Here is a 17475-nt window from a genome sequence, read left to right as displayed (position 1 = left end):
ACCGAAAGGACAAGATCACGGGTACAAGCGGCCTAAATGAGTTTCCTCCGCCGGGTGGCGGGTCTCTCCCTTAGAGATAGGGTGAGGAGCTCTGTTATCTGGGAGGAGCTCAAAGTAAAGCCGCTGCTCCTCTACATCGAGAGAGCCAGATGAGGTGGTTAGGGCATCTGGTCAGGATGCCACCCGAACGCTTCCCTAAGGAGGTGTTTCGGGCACGTCCGACCAGTAGGAGGCCACGGGGAAGACCCAGGACACGTTGGGAAGACTATGTCTCCCGGCTGGCCTGGAAACGCCTCGGGATCCCCCGGGAGGAGCTGAACGAAGTGGCTGGGGAGAGGGAAGTCTGGGCTTCCCTGCTTAGGCTGCTGCCCCCGCGACCCGACCTCGGATAAGCAGAAGAAGATGGATGGATGGATGGACATTCGGCTTTGTAATCATATATGTTTTCTCTTAATTTTTGTTACTTCGTGGCACTTCTCACAAGCGTGTCTCGAGTAGGGAGGCTGTCTGTCGTTGCTTCCAGTGTGTGTATAAAGCTGGCGCCCACCGAAACACAGATTGTGAATGACTAAAAAGAGGGCTCACTGCCTTCAGTTAATTGTACTGTTAAATTCACACGCTTAAGTGCTGAGAGCGATGCATGGAGTGAGACATCTTTCTCCCCGTTTGAAGCGAGAGGCGAACAAACGCGAAGCTCAACAATTCCGATTGACGAATGTGTCTGTCACTCAAATGCCAGTGACGGCGGAGAGAAAAAAACACACAAAAAAAACACTGCCCCTTGAGGTTACGTAATCGCACTAATTAAAACCTTGATGTCGATTCGATGTTGATTATTTGTGCAGCCCTAGTAGGCAGTCATAAATGTCTAAAAATGTATCGTATCTTCAAAGTGTAGTAGTATTGGACATCATCGTCTGCTGAAAATTGTCTTGTTGGATCGGAAATTACTTGGAGGGTGCAGTGTTTTCCACAAATAGGGATGGGTATCAAATTCGGTATGTTTATAGGTACCGATCAAATTCCTTCGGTACTACAGGGTACAGATTCAGTTAAATTTAAACGGTATTGGATTTCACTACCTTTGTTCCACAATTACGGCATTCCCGTTTGCAAACTTGTCACCAGCTCAATTAGTTGACAGGCAAACGGGCGTATTCATAGAAGACTGCCTCTAGGTAATGTTGCAATTTTCAATGCCAACAAAGCAAGCATGACTGATAGAAAGCATTCAATGCCGCTTTTCAAAATGTGCTAGCTCGATTAATGCTGGTCGATACGACAATCAAAAAAAAGATCACCAATGTTTTTCATATCATCCGATCGTGATTAATATCACAATTTTGTACACTGATTTTAACCTGACAGTTTTAAAGCATCTGTAGGAAAAAAACTAATAAACTGTAAGGATTAGTAGTTCAACATTGTATTAACATACTGAGTAAATAACAAAGGAAATTCATTAAGAAAAAGCACAATAACATAACAAAGTAGGACTGCACGGTTATGGCCAAAATAATAATCATGATTATTTTCTTCAATATTGAAATCACGATTATTAATCACGATTATTCACTGTTAATTAAAACATATTTTATTGCACCTTATATTTTAAACAAACCGTATGTGAACTTGGCTTTTATTTCAAAATGAACCTCCACATTTGATAATCAAAAATACAACTAAGATACACGTTACGATCAGCTGATGTGTGTTAAGTACAATACTTACAGGCAAACCCTTTGCACCGCTCAACAAAAGACACGGCTGGCACATTCAATTAATAGCAAGAACTACTTCCCAAATATAGCAACACAGTCACACAGAGGACAAACTGAAATGAATGCGTTCTTGGAACAGAAAATGAATACTGGACATCAGCTACAATTATAAACTCTGTGTTTAAAAAAAAAAAAAATATATATATATATATATATATATATATATATATATATATATATATATATATATATATATATATATATATATATATATATATATATATATATATATATATAATTAAATAAATTAACATTTATGTAGGCCACAAGTGTTTTAAATGTAGAAAAACAATCTTAATTCAACCCATTTAAAACTTAGATTTAAGATTTCCAACAAAAAATGATGTACGCTCAAATCCAGAAAAACGTACGCATAAAAAATTCAGATGAATTAATCCAAGCACATTTTTTTTGTACCTCCCAGTCAACGTAGAATTGAGTGTGCATGTTGGAGTGGCTGGGCCACTCCCTCTCCATGCCCCAATTTAAATGCGTAAATCATATTTAAATTAGCCATAGTCCTGAGAGAAAAACACAAAGATAATGAACAAGATGGCAAAATCGAAACATTTCACCGACAATGAGTTGGAGGTGCTTCTTGCTGGAGTGGAAAAACGTACTCTATTCTACTTATTTTTGCAAGTTAGTGAAGCAGTGCATGACCGGGGGAAAAGGTGTGGTTTGGTGTTTCCCACTGTCCCCTCGGGTTGTTAACATCAGTATACTTTGCACACAGAGACAATCGGGGCCTTGTTGGAAAGATTTTAAGTTTATTTCAAACATCCATACAGTTACAATTTGATACATTACTAATTTCACAAATTTTCCATTTACTCATGAAGGAGTAGGAAGAAGCAGAGCTTATTTAACAATCCTACCCCGTTTCTACTTCATAGCAATTACCAAAACGTTTGTTCGCTTCCTTTTTTCAATTTGTTCCATAATTTAAATAACAGACAATAAATACAACAGTTCTCATAAATAATTATGGGTAGTTAAGTAAGTTATTATTCACGTATGAGAGGACTAAGAATATCTAATTTTCAAAAGGGTAAAAATGTTTACCACAATTTTTCTCCTTTTGTACTTTAACATTTTGAGTTTGAGCAGTTTCTTCAAATTGATGTTAGTACACTGTTTGACTTATTTGCTTAATCCATTCCATTATTTAATTTCACATACTGATATAATAAAGGTTTTAAGTGCATACAAAGGTTTGAAGTTTACTTTTACCTTAAGTCTATATTCCTCCTTTTTTGTTAAGGATTAGTGTACAACCTTGGGTGTAGCCGGCTTGCTTTGTGCATAATTTTAACTTTTTGCAAATGCACCAAATCATTGAATTGAAAAAGTGTTCTCTATATCCAACAATATGTATTGTTCTAACTGACCTATTTTCTAATACAATTAGTGAATGAAGTGTACTTTTGTAGTTATTTCCCCATATTTTTAAACAGTAACTCAGATATGGTAACACTAGCAAACAGTTGAGAAAATGGAGTGATTTTAGGGCCAGAACATATTTTGCTTTGCTCATTATTGCTCACTATTGAAATATTTCTGGCTACCTTATGTTTATATTTTTTGATGAGATTTACAGTTAATTTTGTCATCCTATTATTACACCCCAAAATGTGTTTATTTTACTCTGTCAGTAGAAGTGTTTACATGCGCTCCAATTTGAATGAGTCGGTATAAAACCACAAATTATGATCTGAACATGTGTGATCATGTCAGAATATTCTGAATGGCGTGTTTACATGAAGCAGTTTTATTCCAGTTAGGTTTTTAATCTGATTAATTGTGTCGTGTGCACATAGCTACTGTCTACTCAGTCTATTTGTATTTATGTTTGACTTTCTCTTCTGCTCTTACTGAATAGCATTATTTCAGTTTTACTGAAATTCAAAGACAGTTTGTTTTTGTAAAACCATTTCTTCTGTTATTTTTGGGTGAGCATCTCAAGATATAATAATCTCCTCAATTCCCCCCAAAAATGGATTAACTTGCTGGAATATAAAGACAATATAACATACATCCATAAAAGTGGATGCATGTGCAAAAGTGCAATATATTTATCTGTACAGTAATCTATTTATATCTGCACCTTATTGCTTTTTTATCCTGCACTACCATGAGCTAATGCAACAACATGTCTTTCTTATCTGTACTGTAAAGATAAAATTTGAATGACAATAAAAAGGAAGTCTAAGTCTAAGATGTAGTTTAACCAGAAAAAAACAGCAAAGTCACTGAAAAAAATGTATATCCCGTAAAGACGGGATATACATTTTGGGGGGCACGTATGCTCAATGTGCATCATGAGGATTATTATTAGGACAACTACATAAATGAATGTACTCACCAAGAAGCCACCCAGTACACTTTTAGTCTGTTAATCCACCATGCTGTTACTTAGAATGTAAGAATCATGTGTTAAACCCAGGCCACATCGCTACAACAATGTTGCTTAATTGCAATTGCATATGTCATATGATCTGCACGTTGATCAAATGAAAATCTTTCCTGTTGCCATATACATATTTGTCATATGATGGCTTTTATAGCAATGTGTGTGCAGTCGATAGCTCCGATTACGTTAGGAAAACTGGCTGTTGCTTCAAATTGCGCTTTAATGTCGGCCTGTTCAGTTTGCTTGTATGGGAATTTAGAATACCAGGCGAACATGCCAATAATATGTATTTTTGCACTATTTTGCCTATGCTTTTATGTTCATTCGTGCACACACGGAGTGTGTTAATTGTTCATATACCTTTTGGTGTGCACATCAATCGGTCCGAGGAGTAATTTTTTTACATTTCTTATTTAAGCAGTTACCCAGCATCACCGCCTCACAGTGTTGCCAAAAATGTCTACATTTCTACATGAAGTTGGTGTGAGGCACCGCACATTTCCACATTCAGTTCAATCTAGGGCTGGTTGATATGGCAAAAAAAAAAGATCACGATTAATTTTTTATATCATCCAATCTCAACTAATACCACAGGTTTTTTACTTTGTTTTTTTAATTAAAGCATTGGCAACACTAAATTGGCCCTAGTGTGTGAATGTGAGTGTGAATGTTGTCTATCTGTGTTGGCCCTGCGATGAGGTGGCGACTTGTCCAGGGTGTACCCTGCCTTCCGCCCGAATGCAGCTGAGGTACCATGAATTGATTTACGTGGACCCAGACTTAAACAAGTTGAAAAACTTATTCGGGTGTTACCATTTAGTGGTCAATTGTACGGAATATGTACTCTACTGTGCATTCTACTAATACAAGTTTCAATCAATCAATCAAGCACCCCCTGCAACCCCGAACGGGACAAGCGGTAGAAAATGGATGGATGGATGTCCCGTACAGGATTATACTGATTACAACATCCCTACTGTTAACTACTGCAGAATCTTGTAACAAACATTTTCCACCATGCTAACTGCTGGTGGAACTGTCATTTTGTTCATATATATAATTGTGCGGGTGGTGCAACGTTACAGGTAACCCACGCTACGGTCCGTGCCTGGTTTTAGGGCCACAGCTTTTCTTCTTTTTTGGTACGTTTTGTGAGTGTAAAAAGAACAACTTTTTTTCCTTTCGAAGTTATTTAGTTTTTTTGCTTGTCATTACAAATATTCTGCAGTAAACAAAGTATCATTGGTGTAGTGAATACTGTAAGACTTTATATTTCAAGTTAACATTTACTAAACAACACAAATGATAAATTATTATTCCTTATTTACTTGTATACATCAGTGCTTCTCACCAGTGCTTTTGCATCGGCAAGCAATGAACCAGATTGTGGAGTTTTTAAAACTCAAATTCTGTATCTTACATTGAATGAAAATACATTAAAGTGCAGTTTGAATTTGAGGTACTGTAAAATAATGTGTACCAACACATAAAACAAGTGTAATGATTATGTCAGGAACAAAATGTTTTTTTTATCCACAAACAAAGAACACAAAGTTATACCGGTGCTATTGTGCTTTGTACGCCAACAGTAGGAACACGTTTTTTTTAGTACATGTTATATCTGAAGAGTGGAATCTTTGCAGACATATAAACAAAAAGTCTGATTAAAATATTTAGATATAAAAATGCATTTTGTGATTAAATTGGTGGTTGTGTTTATTCTCCCAGTCGGGACCAATACAGTCACATAGAGGTACTATGAGTGCACATGGACACACTTTCATACAAACACACACACACACACACACACACACACACACTGGTTATCATTTGGAATGGGGACCAAGGTTTTGATCATCACTTGTGGGGACCACCCTTTCTACAGGTTGTGGGGGCATAAAAAAAATTAGGTCAAATGGCCACTGCCCAGTTAGTTCATACACGTCTTTAAACCTCTGGATTGATGAAGTCATGTGCTGATCATTCTTACTGGGGACCCTGGGGAAAAAGAGTTAATATGGTTCATGGGGACCAAATTTATATAATTTAAAGTTAAAGTACCCATGATTGTCACACACATACTAGGTGTGGCAAAATTATTCTCTGCATTTGACCCATCACCCTTGATCATCCCCTGTGTGTTTGGTGTTTGAACTCACAACCTACCTCTATCTCATGGCGAATAGGGATGATGTTTGATAAGGAATTATCGAGTTCGAGCCCATTATCGAATCCTCTTATCGAACCGATTCCTTATCGATTCTCGTATCGAGTCCAGATAGGTTGTTGTATATGGAAAAAAACACACAATATTTGGTTTAACAAAAGCTCACTTTTATTATATAATAAAAAAATAAAATCTATTATATAAATAAATATTGACTGTTACCCACCTAAAAAAATAAAATAAAATAAATAAATATTGACTGTTGTTACCCAAAGTATATTAAGTGGGATTTTTCAGAGAAACAAATATATACAGTAACACAAAAACAACCTGTCTCTGTGATCACTATAGGTGTATAAATAATAATATAGTGTTAAATAAAATCAGTCCCTTGGGCACAAAACTGAAAATAATACAGCTCTCCAAAAAGTGCACTTCTGCTGCTATTTGACATAACTGTTTGTTATGATGCTTTGACATTTTTGCACTTTATTTCTTTATTGAAAGAACATTCTATGAAGAGAAAAGTTATTTGCAAATGTGGTTACAATGCTAATAAATGAAAAGTTAAAGCTAAAAAAAGAAATACACTTAATTGAGTTAACATTATTTCTTTATGGGGGAAAAATGTTATGAGCTAGAGAATATAACAACTACACTACCCAGCATGCAACGGGAGTTACGAGCATGCGCGGTAGCCCCGAAAAGTGTTGCATGTTGCCACGCTGTGAAAGTAAACGTCAAGAACTCAGCCAACACGCCTCGTCTGCATTATTTATAATTAGACCGACAACACATCTACAGTGTGATTTTGTTTTGTTTACAAGGAAAGAAAAACAAAAGTTAAAAAAAGGAGATATGTTGTATATATATGTATGTGCTGCGGTTGTTTTAAGAACGTTGCGACAGCTGCCGTAAAGGAGTTGCGTTGCTATGTTTCCGGTTGGTCGTAAAAGTGTTCGTCATGTGTTTTACCCTGCTAAAATCTCTCAGTAAAGTTATTCGATGGATTATAGCTTTTGTTTTGAACTTTATTACACTTTGGAGCGCTTTTTCCCGTCCATTGTTTTCCTGCTTTCGCTATCTGCGCCTAATGACTGAGCTACGTGACGTCATTTATTGTGATGTCCCACGGAGCATTTCTGGTCGGGACGGGATTCGAATAAAGAATCAACTCTTTTCCTTTACTATAGTGGTCTCGATAACGGGTACCGGTTCTCAAAAAGGGATTCGAGTCCGAGGACTCGGTTCTTTTCTTATCAAACAACCGGGAAAACCGGTTTCGAGTATCATCCTTAATGGCGAACACTCTAACCACAACTTTTGCATAATTCACACAAATTTGTACGTGACTACTGAGGACCATTTATAAAAAAATATATATATTTTTTTATTAATAAAAAAAAAGTTCAAATTAAATATGACATGATCCTCAGAATACAGCACTACAGCTGTCCTCTTATAGGAAGTTTCACCACTTAAATGTCAAAGCAAATCCTGCATCTTCTGTGAGATTACTGAAAACTGCTATTTAGCAGTAATGAAGTTGTCTGCAACTCCAACTACCATTTATAGAAGGATGGAAAATTCTGAATGTGAATCATACTTTAAGGTAATAATGTTTTATAATCATTGTGTATGAAAATGTCCTCCTAAGGAACGCTAAACCAGATTTTGTTTTTGGAAAAATATATTAGTTTTAACTAAGGACGGATACCATACAGAATCACATGAAAGGTTTCTCTACCATACAGAATCACATGAAAGGTTTCCCTTTAGGGGACCTGTTTTTTTGTCCCCATACCGTCAGAGGTCCCCTAAAAGTGACTGTGTAAACAGAGCGATGTCCCCATTAAGTAAGCATTGCCAGGACACACACACACACACAGGATCACGGTCAATAACAGGTGGATTGTTCCGTGCAGGATTATACCAATCATCGTTGCTCACCTACTGTTTACTACTGCGGTAACTTCTAACATACTTTTCCGCCATGTTTGATCGAGGAAATGTGCTAACAGCTAATCACCGTGATCAAACTCAAATTAATCACAATCAACGACAAGATTATATAATCGCCCAGCCCTAGATCACTCTTAATACATTTCAACTTTGCTGTGAAAAAGGGCGTACACCAGGTTTTTGTGTGTATGCAAGCTTAATACATGAGGCCCCAGGGATGGGGATGCGTTTAGAGGCAAACTTACGAAGCACTCCACCACTGACTAGACCAGGGGTCGGCAACCCAAAATGTTGAAAGAGCCATATTGGACCACAAATACAAAAACAAATCTGTCTGGAGCCGCAAAAAATTAAAAGCCATATTACATGTGTCATGAGATATACATTTAATTAAGAGGACTTAAAGGAAACTAAATGACCTCAAATATACCTACAAATGAGGCATAATGATGCAATATGTACATATCGCTAGCCTAAATAGCATGTTAGCATCGATTAGCTTGCAGTCATGCAGTGACCAAATATGTCTGATTAGCACTCCACACAAGTCAATAACATCAACAAAACTCACCTTTGTGCACTCATGCACAACGTTAAAAGTGTGGTGGACAAAATGAGACAGAAAAAGAAGTGGCATAAAACACGTCCTAGAAAGTCGGAGAAAGTTATACATGTAAACAAACTATACGGTGAGTTCAGGGACCGCCAAAATTAGTAGGACAAAACGGCGCTCGCCAAATACTCGAATCAGTGAAGCATGTTTAATACAAACAGTGTGATTTATAACAATTAGGGAGGTTTGTGTCATGTTTGTCCTCCTACAGAAACCATACTAAAACAAAAAAATAGATTTTTTTCCCCTCATCTTTTTCCATTCTTCATACATTTTTGAAAAATCTCCAGAGAGCCACTAGGGCGGCGCTAAAGAGCCGCATGCGGCTCTAGAGCTGCGGGTTGCCGACTCCCGGACTAGACAAAGTTGTGACATTCAGAGACAGTCCTATTATATGTTTCTGAGCAAGTGTGGCAGGCTGCCACAAATAGTTTTAATTGGAAAAAGTGAGGTGCTTTTTTTGCTTGTAGAGATGTCTTGTATATGGACTTGCTTCCATATGTATTGTAGATGTTAGATATACAGTTTACTGTAATTGTTTTGTTTTCCTGCACAATGTCTGCTGATTTTTTTCCCTGCTTGGTCAAAAAGGTGGTTCCTAATGTTTTCGTCACTTGCAAATCAACAGGTTAGCAAAGATTAAGATATGCACATTTATACTGTATACAGCCCCGCTGCCATGTATACACTTAAAAGGAACGATTAGAATAGTTCACGCGAATCATTTTCCTTAAACCGACAACAGTGTTTGTGCTGTGGTGGGGGCCACGTGAACACCCAAGCACAGTGGCTTGTGTGTTTTCTCAAAACAGTGGCGTTTCTTTCAGCTTCCCGCGCAAGGGATTGCTGAGAGGGGCACGGGGCTCTCTACTGTTGTTTACTCCTGGGGATCACGTTGACAAAATGATGTTTGTGAGGCCGTCTGAAGTGGAGACGTTGAAACCACACGTGTCCATGTTTGTGTGCTGTACTTCCAGCTGAGCGTGTGTGCTCTTTCTTGATGTATGACTCATATTTCATCTTCGCTGGACACTTTTTTTTTGGGAGCTATCATCACACTTTGGTCCCAACTAGAGGTGGGGGAAAATCGATTGTAAAATTGATTATATTCATAATTGATTATGTACTTATTGTAAAAAAGTAAGGCAGGCAGTTCTAAAATTTGGCTGACCGCAGCGAGCCACTTTATCAAGAGATCCAACCACTTCCTTTAATTTTAGGGCACTTATGTTGTAGTTTGCACACATTTCCATTAATTTAATAAATGTAGTGGTAGCTAATTCAACAGTTATTACAAATGCACTGTTATTAAAAGTTGCAAGGGATTTTTTTGAAGTTTTAATTTTTTTTTTAAATTTTAATTTAAAAAAAAAAAATGTCTGTAATGATAATGTCAATAAGGAATTTTTAATCACTGCTATTTTGAAATAATTACTAATATTGATACTGTTGTTGATAATATTAATTTTTGTTTCACTACTTTTAGATTGTTCTGTGTCATGTTTGTGTCTCCTCAATTGCTCTGTTTATTGCTATTCTGAATGTTGCTGGGTCGGGTTTGTTTTTTTAATTATTATGGTATTGCTGTGTATTGTTTTGTTGGATTGATTAATTAAAAAATATATATATGTAAGTTGCAAGTGATGAAAGCTTATTTAGTGAAACGAAAATAAATGTAAAACTGCATCAAAATACATAAAGATGCATCAATAATCCATTTTTAATCAAGTCATAGCTCCTGAATCGTAATCAAATCGTGAGGCGCCCAAAGATTCCCACCTCTACTCCTTTGATTTAATTAATATTGATTACTATGACTAACTTATATGTAATCACTTTGCAGGTGGCCATCAAGATCATCGACAAGACCCAGTTGGATGCAGTCAACCTGGAGAAGATCTACAGAGAAGTTCAGATCATGAAGATGCTGGACCATCCGCACATCATTAAGCTCTACCAGGTGAGCAGTAGCTCTACAATAGAGAAAGTAACTCATTTGTATGTTATGTTCTACACAAATTTGTAGCTGATAAACATCCCAGAAAAGATTGTGTCAGACGTTAGAAGTTGCACTGTATACAGGGATGTGAAATGTCCGCGTAAACGGAGAAATCTGCCTTCTTAAACATACATTATTGCGTCAAAATATAACTTATTCGTTTTTTTAATGAAATATCAATCAAAATATGAACACTCACCTTAGCCGCAGGTATTCTCTGTTCTTCTGGCTTAAACGCCGCACTGAGTTGCAGGACGGGGAGACGATCAAGAGCACTGACACAAGCTTGCTAGTTAGTGTAGGTTCAAACACTGATGACATCTATAAACAAGACAAGAAGCAAGGAATTAAACAGAGACAGAATTAAATTTGGCTCAATTGAGGAGAAACGTCTTGGCTGTACTCTTGCACAGTCTCCAACAGGCTCTGACGAAAGATTGTACGCCTCCTCTTTTATTTGGACTTTCCCTGATTACATGGCAACAGCTGTTTCTAAGGTACGGGGGTCGTAAACAGCCATCGCCTTTGATTAAAAACAGTTTGAAGAAAAGGTTGTAAAAGAGTTCAAAGAAGAGGTCGTAAAACAGTTCAAATAAGAGGTGCCTGGAACTTGGGCAGGTCCTGTTTTCTCTCCGCTTTTTAGTTCTCTGTTCAAAACAAAATCTTTCTGTGGATTACAATACATCAAAGAAACAGAACACCTTCATGTGGCTTCCCATCCTACACAGTGGAGTTTTACAAGCCTTCTTCTTTGTAGGATAAATGATAAATGATAAATGGGTTGTACTTGTATAGCGCTTTTCTACCTTCAAGGTACTCAAAGCGCTTTGACAGTATTTCCACATTTACCCATTCACACACACGTTCACACACTGATGGCGGGAGCTGCCATGCAAGGCGCTAACCAGCAGCCATCAGAGGCAAAGGGTGAAGTGTCTTGCCCAAGGACACAACGGACGTGACTAGGAAGGTAGAAGGTGGGAATTGAACCCCAGTAACCAGCAACACTCCGATTGCTGGCCCAGCCACTCTACCAACTTCGCCAAGCCGTCCCGATCAAAGACAAAGGATCAAAGACAGCTTTTGTCTGCTCACCGGGAACTCATTGAAACACAAAGTTTTGTGATAACTTAGATACAATTATTCTGACAGTTAGCTTACCAGGTAGCTAGTTGGCTAACCAGGTAGCTAGCATGTTGTTGCTTCCGTTCGCTCTCCGAGCCACAACTTTAACGGCTGTCTAATCGTATTTGGATGATTACAATCTGAACACTGTTAGTTCCGAACCAGTTATAGTTCTTGTGTATTAACTAGTAACCAGCAAGAAGGTATATTTTTGACGAGACAGATTGTAAACAGAGGTCACAACACCGGAAGTATATTTATTACCTGAGGGGTATGGATATAGGACAGGATAGAGTTGCCAAATGGGAAATGTTTTCTGGGTTCTTTGCATGCATGTTATATCATTTTACATTACATTTTCAATGATAATGTTAGTAAATTATCTATTAAAAAAACAAAAAAATATGTGCTACATTACACGGGACATGTAAGTGACAAAAAGACAGCCAAAAGAGGTTGGTAGATGAGAATACCTCTTAAGGTGAAATATTGTGTAGAAATGCATCCAATTGCAGGAAATGTAGTCTTGATTTTAAAAATGTTCTTTCAGGGTGTGCTTGGCAGTACTTGGTGCCAATAGAAATGTTCCTCTTTTTTTCGTCAGTTTTCCTCTTTTTTTTCCTCAAAGGGTGCTCACACGCTTGTGTATAATATAGTCTAAGCTGTATTTCCTTCGTTATACTGTGTACTCCTATGTAGTTCTCAAAAGAAAAATAACTGCTAGTCTGTCAGGGTTACTACACAATAATTCCTCCTCAAAAGGGCCTGCAGAAGTGCTGGCTCAAACATCTATCCATCCATCCATCCATTTATAAACTACCGCTTGTCCCTCTCGGGATTGCTGGGTGTGCTGGAGCCTATCCTAGCTGCACTTTGGCGGAAGACGGGGTACACCCTGGACAAGTCGCCACCTCATCGCAGGGCCAACACAGATAGACAACATTCACACTCACATTCACACACTAGGGCCAATTTAGTGTTTGCAATTTCGGGATAACTGGATCAGTTCAGAACAAATTCTAATGCTTTTGTCAAACACATTAAATGTTTTGAAGTTAAAGATTCTGACACCAGGATCTCTGTCTTTGCCTTTTCTCAGGCACGTTCACATGACTTTTACTATCAACTGACCTTAGGTGCTCACGCACAAATGCGTGGTGTTCTCTGGTGTGCCTCTTTTTCCCAGCAAAGTTCAGATGTATCAAGCGTAAAATCAACTTCTTGGCTGGCATAAGCATGTTTTTACATGCTGTTTGAGGAGATGCTGGTAAACTGTTCTGATAAACAAATGTGAAAACAATTACTCTTACAACTGAGTGATGATTAGATGATTAGAGACACAAAGCATGTGCAAAAAATACTGTTACAAAAAATGACCGCTTTAGCAGTATTGGAAGACTTTGAAAATGGTGCAAAAGGAAGAGAACGTGTTTTCAGAACCAGAGAGGATGTACTTGTTGATAAAAAATTGTTATTCTCATGTTCACGATATAACAGTGGTTCTAACATTTTGCTTGGTAACTGTCGGATATAGGGCTGCAGCCAGGGCTGTATACTTATCTTTTTCACTAGGAGCACCGGTGCTTGTAAATGGAAAAAAATTTAGCAACGCAATGTCTCAAATATCACAAATTCATTATTCAAACAACGTACACACATGTGCTCATACTTATAAACACAATGCCGTCATAAGGCCTACTGCAACGCTTAATTAAACTAAGAGAACATCCCTAAGCTGTTCTGGCATTGTCACTAACACTAGTCAGTGTTTCCCATAAACTGCCAAGATACCTGTGGCGGTGTGGGCGTGGCTATGGGTGTGGTCACCATGACACCATCGAGTAATTTGCATAATTTACTACAATGATATGATTTTCTCTATAAAGGCTCCAAAAATGTATACTTACTAATTAATAGTAACAGTTTTGTTTTAAACGTCCGTCCATCCATCCATTCATCCATTTTACAATATAATTACAACACTTTATGTACATATTTATATACAGATTTGAACAATAAGTTATTCACTGAAATATATTTATTAATTGTGGTTCTTACAAAAAATATATCTTATAAAATATAAAAGCTAAAATGTCTCTTAAAGCTTTGCCCCTTTAATTAGTGCATACTAAATAATTTAACTTTAGCCTACTACTACAACCATATTATTTACCAGCAACATAAAGTAAAACAGAGGCAGAGGTGTCCTGCCACAGTCAGTAACAAATAAACAGAAAACAGTAGTGGTGGTAGATAGACACAGAGCTTCATCAAACATCTGATCCACTGAACAAAGAGCTCACTGACAAAGCTTAACCTATTTTACTATAACAATCTACAAGGTTAATGTAGGTTGCTTCTCTTTCTTCCCCTCCATTTTTCTGCATTCTTTTATATCTCAAGTTATCATTACGTACAGGTATATGTATTGTTGCATTTGAACAACCGTATTGTTGATAATTAAGGTAAAGTATTGGTATTGTTCTTTATCAATAGCGCTATTTCTATTGGTATTTGTATTGCTCCATTTGTAGTGTAATAATGCTCATTGTCATTTCTGTATTGTGTTTTATTTTCGCTAACTGCTTATTTGCTATTACTTTTACCATCATATGTGTACATGTCGTATTTGCTGATGTTGCTCTATTGTTGTTGTTGTTGTGTTTGCTGTTGTTGTTTTTGTCTCTCTGTCTAATCCCCCTCTTGTCCCCACAATTTCCCCCTCTGTCTTCTTTTTTCTGTCTTTCTATCCCCTCCTGCTCCGGCCCGGCTGCACCAAATGATAATATAAATACATTTAATAAAGTCAAATACAAATAAGGCAACAAGAGAAGTATCCTACACTTCTCTTTTTTAAAGTAAATCTGAACAGCCGATATGGGCATCTACATCAACTATATGATTTGCCTGAGAAGCTGGACAGGACAAAAAAAAAAAAATATTAAAAAATAAATAAATAAATAAAAAATATATATATATATGTATATATATATTTTATTTTTATTTGTGGCGGACGTAATTCTTTCGTGGCGAGCCGCCACAAATAAATGAATGTGTGGGAAACACTGCTAGTGTAGAGCTGAGCGATATGGACAGTAACTCAGATCATGTTTGGCTGAAAATCAAATATTCTATTTTATTGTAGCTTGATCAAATTTGGATGGATTTATTTTAGGAGCAAAGTGCTAATTATAGGGTTAAAATCTGTATTCGCATGTGTGCTTTTTTTTCAATTCTGACAAGGCCTATTTTTAGCTAATGCCATGCACTTAATTAGTCTGATTTCAATTTGTATACAAATGCACAAAAATTTACTCTAGTTTAATCAACTTTTTATGTATTTATTTTAGCAACTAAATGCAAATGAAAGGGTTCAAATCTATATTCGCATGCAATCTTTTTTTTATTTATTTATTTTTTTACTTGCACTTTTTATTTCTAGTCGCAAATGCGAATAAAATGCTCGCACTGTACAACCCTGGCTGTACCTCTCTATTAGTTTAGTAATTGAGTAATCTATTGATTTAGGATTGGGTTTGTTTAGGATTCGGTTCGTTCTCACTCAAACAAATTATAATGAAACTTTCAACCTGAGCTTTTACTGCAATTTGAATTTTGTGTAAAAAAACTGTTGAAGCACTGGGATTTAAATACTTGACGATTTGAAACAGTTTTAATAAAGTGGCAAATTTAAAAATACATGGGTTTACTTACTTTTTAGTGGTATCAGATAAGTATCAAAAATCGTGGCCCAAACCCAGAGTGGATGGTTTGACTTTTGTTTTTTTCTGATTTAACGGTGATCTGTGATTAAAAAAATAAAAATAAAATAAAACAAAATCCCTTATTTTTCCCTGTAATTTAATGTACCATATTTTGAATGCAAACCTTGACATCTATGGACTGTGCCATTCCCTGAGCCAAGCCATGCCAGCCTTGTTAGAATCAGCATGTCAGCCATGAAATTCCCAAGAAATTCAGCTGAACACTAAAACACAGTTGTCGATGTTCCTAATGTAATGTAAGCTATCATCTGCACACACATCGCTATAAAAGCACTCTTTCTTGATGAATGAGTTTTGTTTTTTTTGGAATTTCCCCATTGTAGGATGAATAAAGTCCATCTTATTCTATGTCAATATGAAACATTTTCATACTATCATTTAACAGATTATATTTGATGCACAAATGCAATCAAGCAACATTGTAGTTATGTGGCCTGGTTCGAAGCCGTTTTTTTTTTACATTCTGACTTCTGAGTAACGGCGTGGTTGGGATCAGACTACAAGCTGGCATTGCGTGTGCGCTACAGGTGGCTTCAATGAGCGCCTTGAGTATGTAACCCCCATATCATTCCCTGTCATTATTACAAGTCAGTGGTTAAAGTTATTGACATGCTGTTTTTTGCTGCTACATAATTTCTTCCAGTGAAATATATTTTTTTAAATGTCATACTCATTTCCTGTAGGTTTTCAGATTGTACAAATAGGGGAATCTCAGCCGCATTGGTTAATTTGAATATGATTTGCATGTTTAAATACAGGTTGTGGACAGGTAGGGGTCAGGCACAACAACGTAAACGTGTATGTAATGAGTCTAGAATCTTTCTTTCTTTTCTTGCTTTCTTTAGTTTATTTCGAACATGAACACATTTACAGTATAATACATCACAGTTTCATATAATTTCATTTTACATCATGTCCGAAAAGGAGTAGGAAGAAGCAAAGCTTATTTAATCCTACCCCTTTCACACTTCAGAGCGTTTACAAATATATACATTCATTTACAATCATTTACAAATATATACAATCATTTACTGACCTTTTTATAATAAAATGATATCTGTGAATTAGTATATACAACAGTTTTGTAATATGTAATTAATTAATTCAGTCATTATTAACGTACTGAAATGAAGAATATCTTATTTTCAATAAGGTTGAAAGTATTTCTCATAATTCTTCTTCTTTGTACTTTGTAAGCACTATTAATTTGAACAACCTCTTAAACTGGATCATATAAGTACAATGTTTAACTTCATTACTTAATCCATTCCATAATTTAATTCCACATACATATATGATGAAGGTTGTAAGTGTTGTACGTGCATACAAATGTTTTAAATTAGATTTTCCTCTAAGGTTATATTTCTCCTCTTTAGTTGAGAAGAATTGTTGTACATTCTTTGGTAGCAGGTTGTAGTTTGCTTTGTACATCATTTTAGCTGTTTGCAATTTTACCAAATCATCGAACTTTAATATTTTTGACTCAATAAATAAAGGGTTTGTATGTTCTCTATATCCAACATTATGTATCAGTCTAATTCAGGGGTCTACAACCCGCGGCTCCGGAGCCGCATGCGGCTCTTTGACCACTCTGATGCGGCTCAGCTGCATACTTGCCGACCCCCGATTT

The 17475-nt window shown here is 36.7% G+C and overlaps 1 protein-coding gene across 6 annotated transcripts in view; it reads left to right on the top strand.

The window, feature by feature from the left end:
* The window catches only part of sik2b (salt-inducible kinase 2b), a 135245-nt gene that overhangs the window by 20789 nt on the left and 96981 nt on the right, over positions 1-17475 (top strand). For all 6 annotated transcript variants that reach the window (XR_009827444.1, XM_062060181.1, XM_062060179.1 and 3 more), the window contains exon 2: positions 10780-10896. Coding sequence is in view for 5 of the 6 variants with exons in the window: in XM_062060181.1 (XP_061916165.1) it covers positions 10780-10896 (117 nt within the window). In the remaining variant the exon portion in view is untranslated. The remainder of the gene's footprint in view (positions 1-10779; positions 10897-17475) is intronic.

This window comes from Entelurus aequoreus, linkage group LG10, assembly GCF_033978785.1.
Source record: "Entelurus aequoreus isolate RoL-2023_Sb linkage group LG10, RoL_Eaeq_v1.1, whole genome shotgun sequence".
Classification (NCBI taxonomy): domain Eukaryota; kingdom Metazoa; phylum Chordata; class Actinopteri; order Syngnathiformes; family Syngnathidae; genus Entelurus; species Entelurus aequoreus.
The sequence above is the reverse complement of the archived record's forward strand: the minus strand, read 5'-3'. Positions and strand labels throughout refer to the sequence as shown.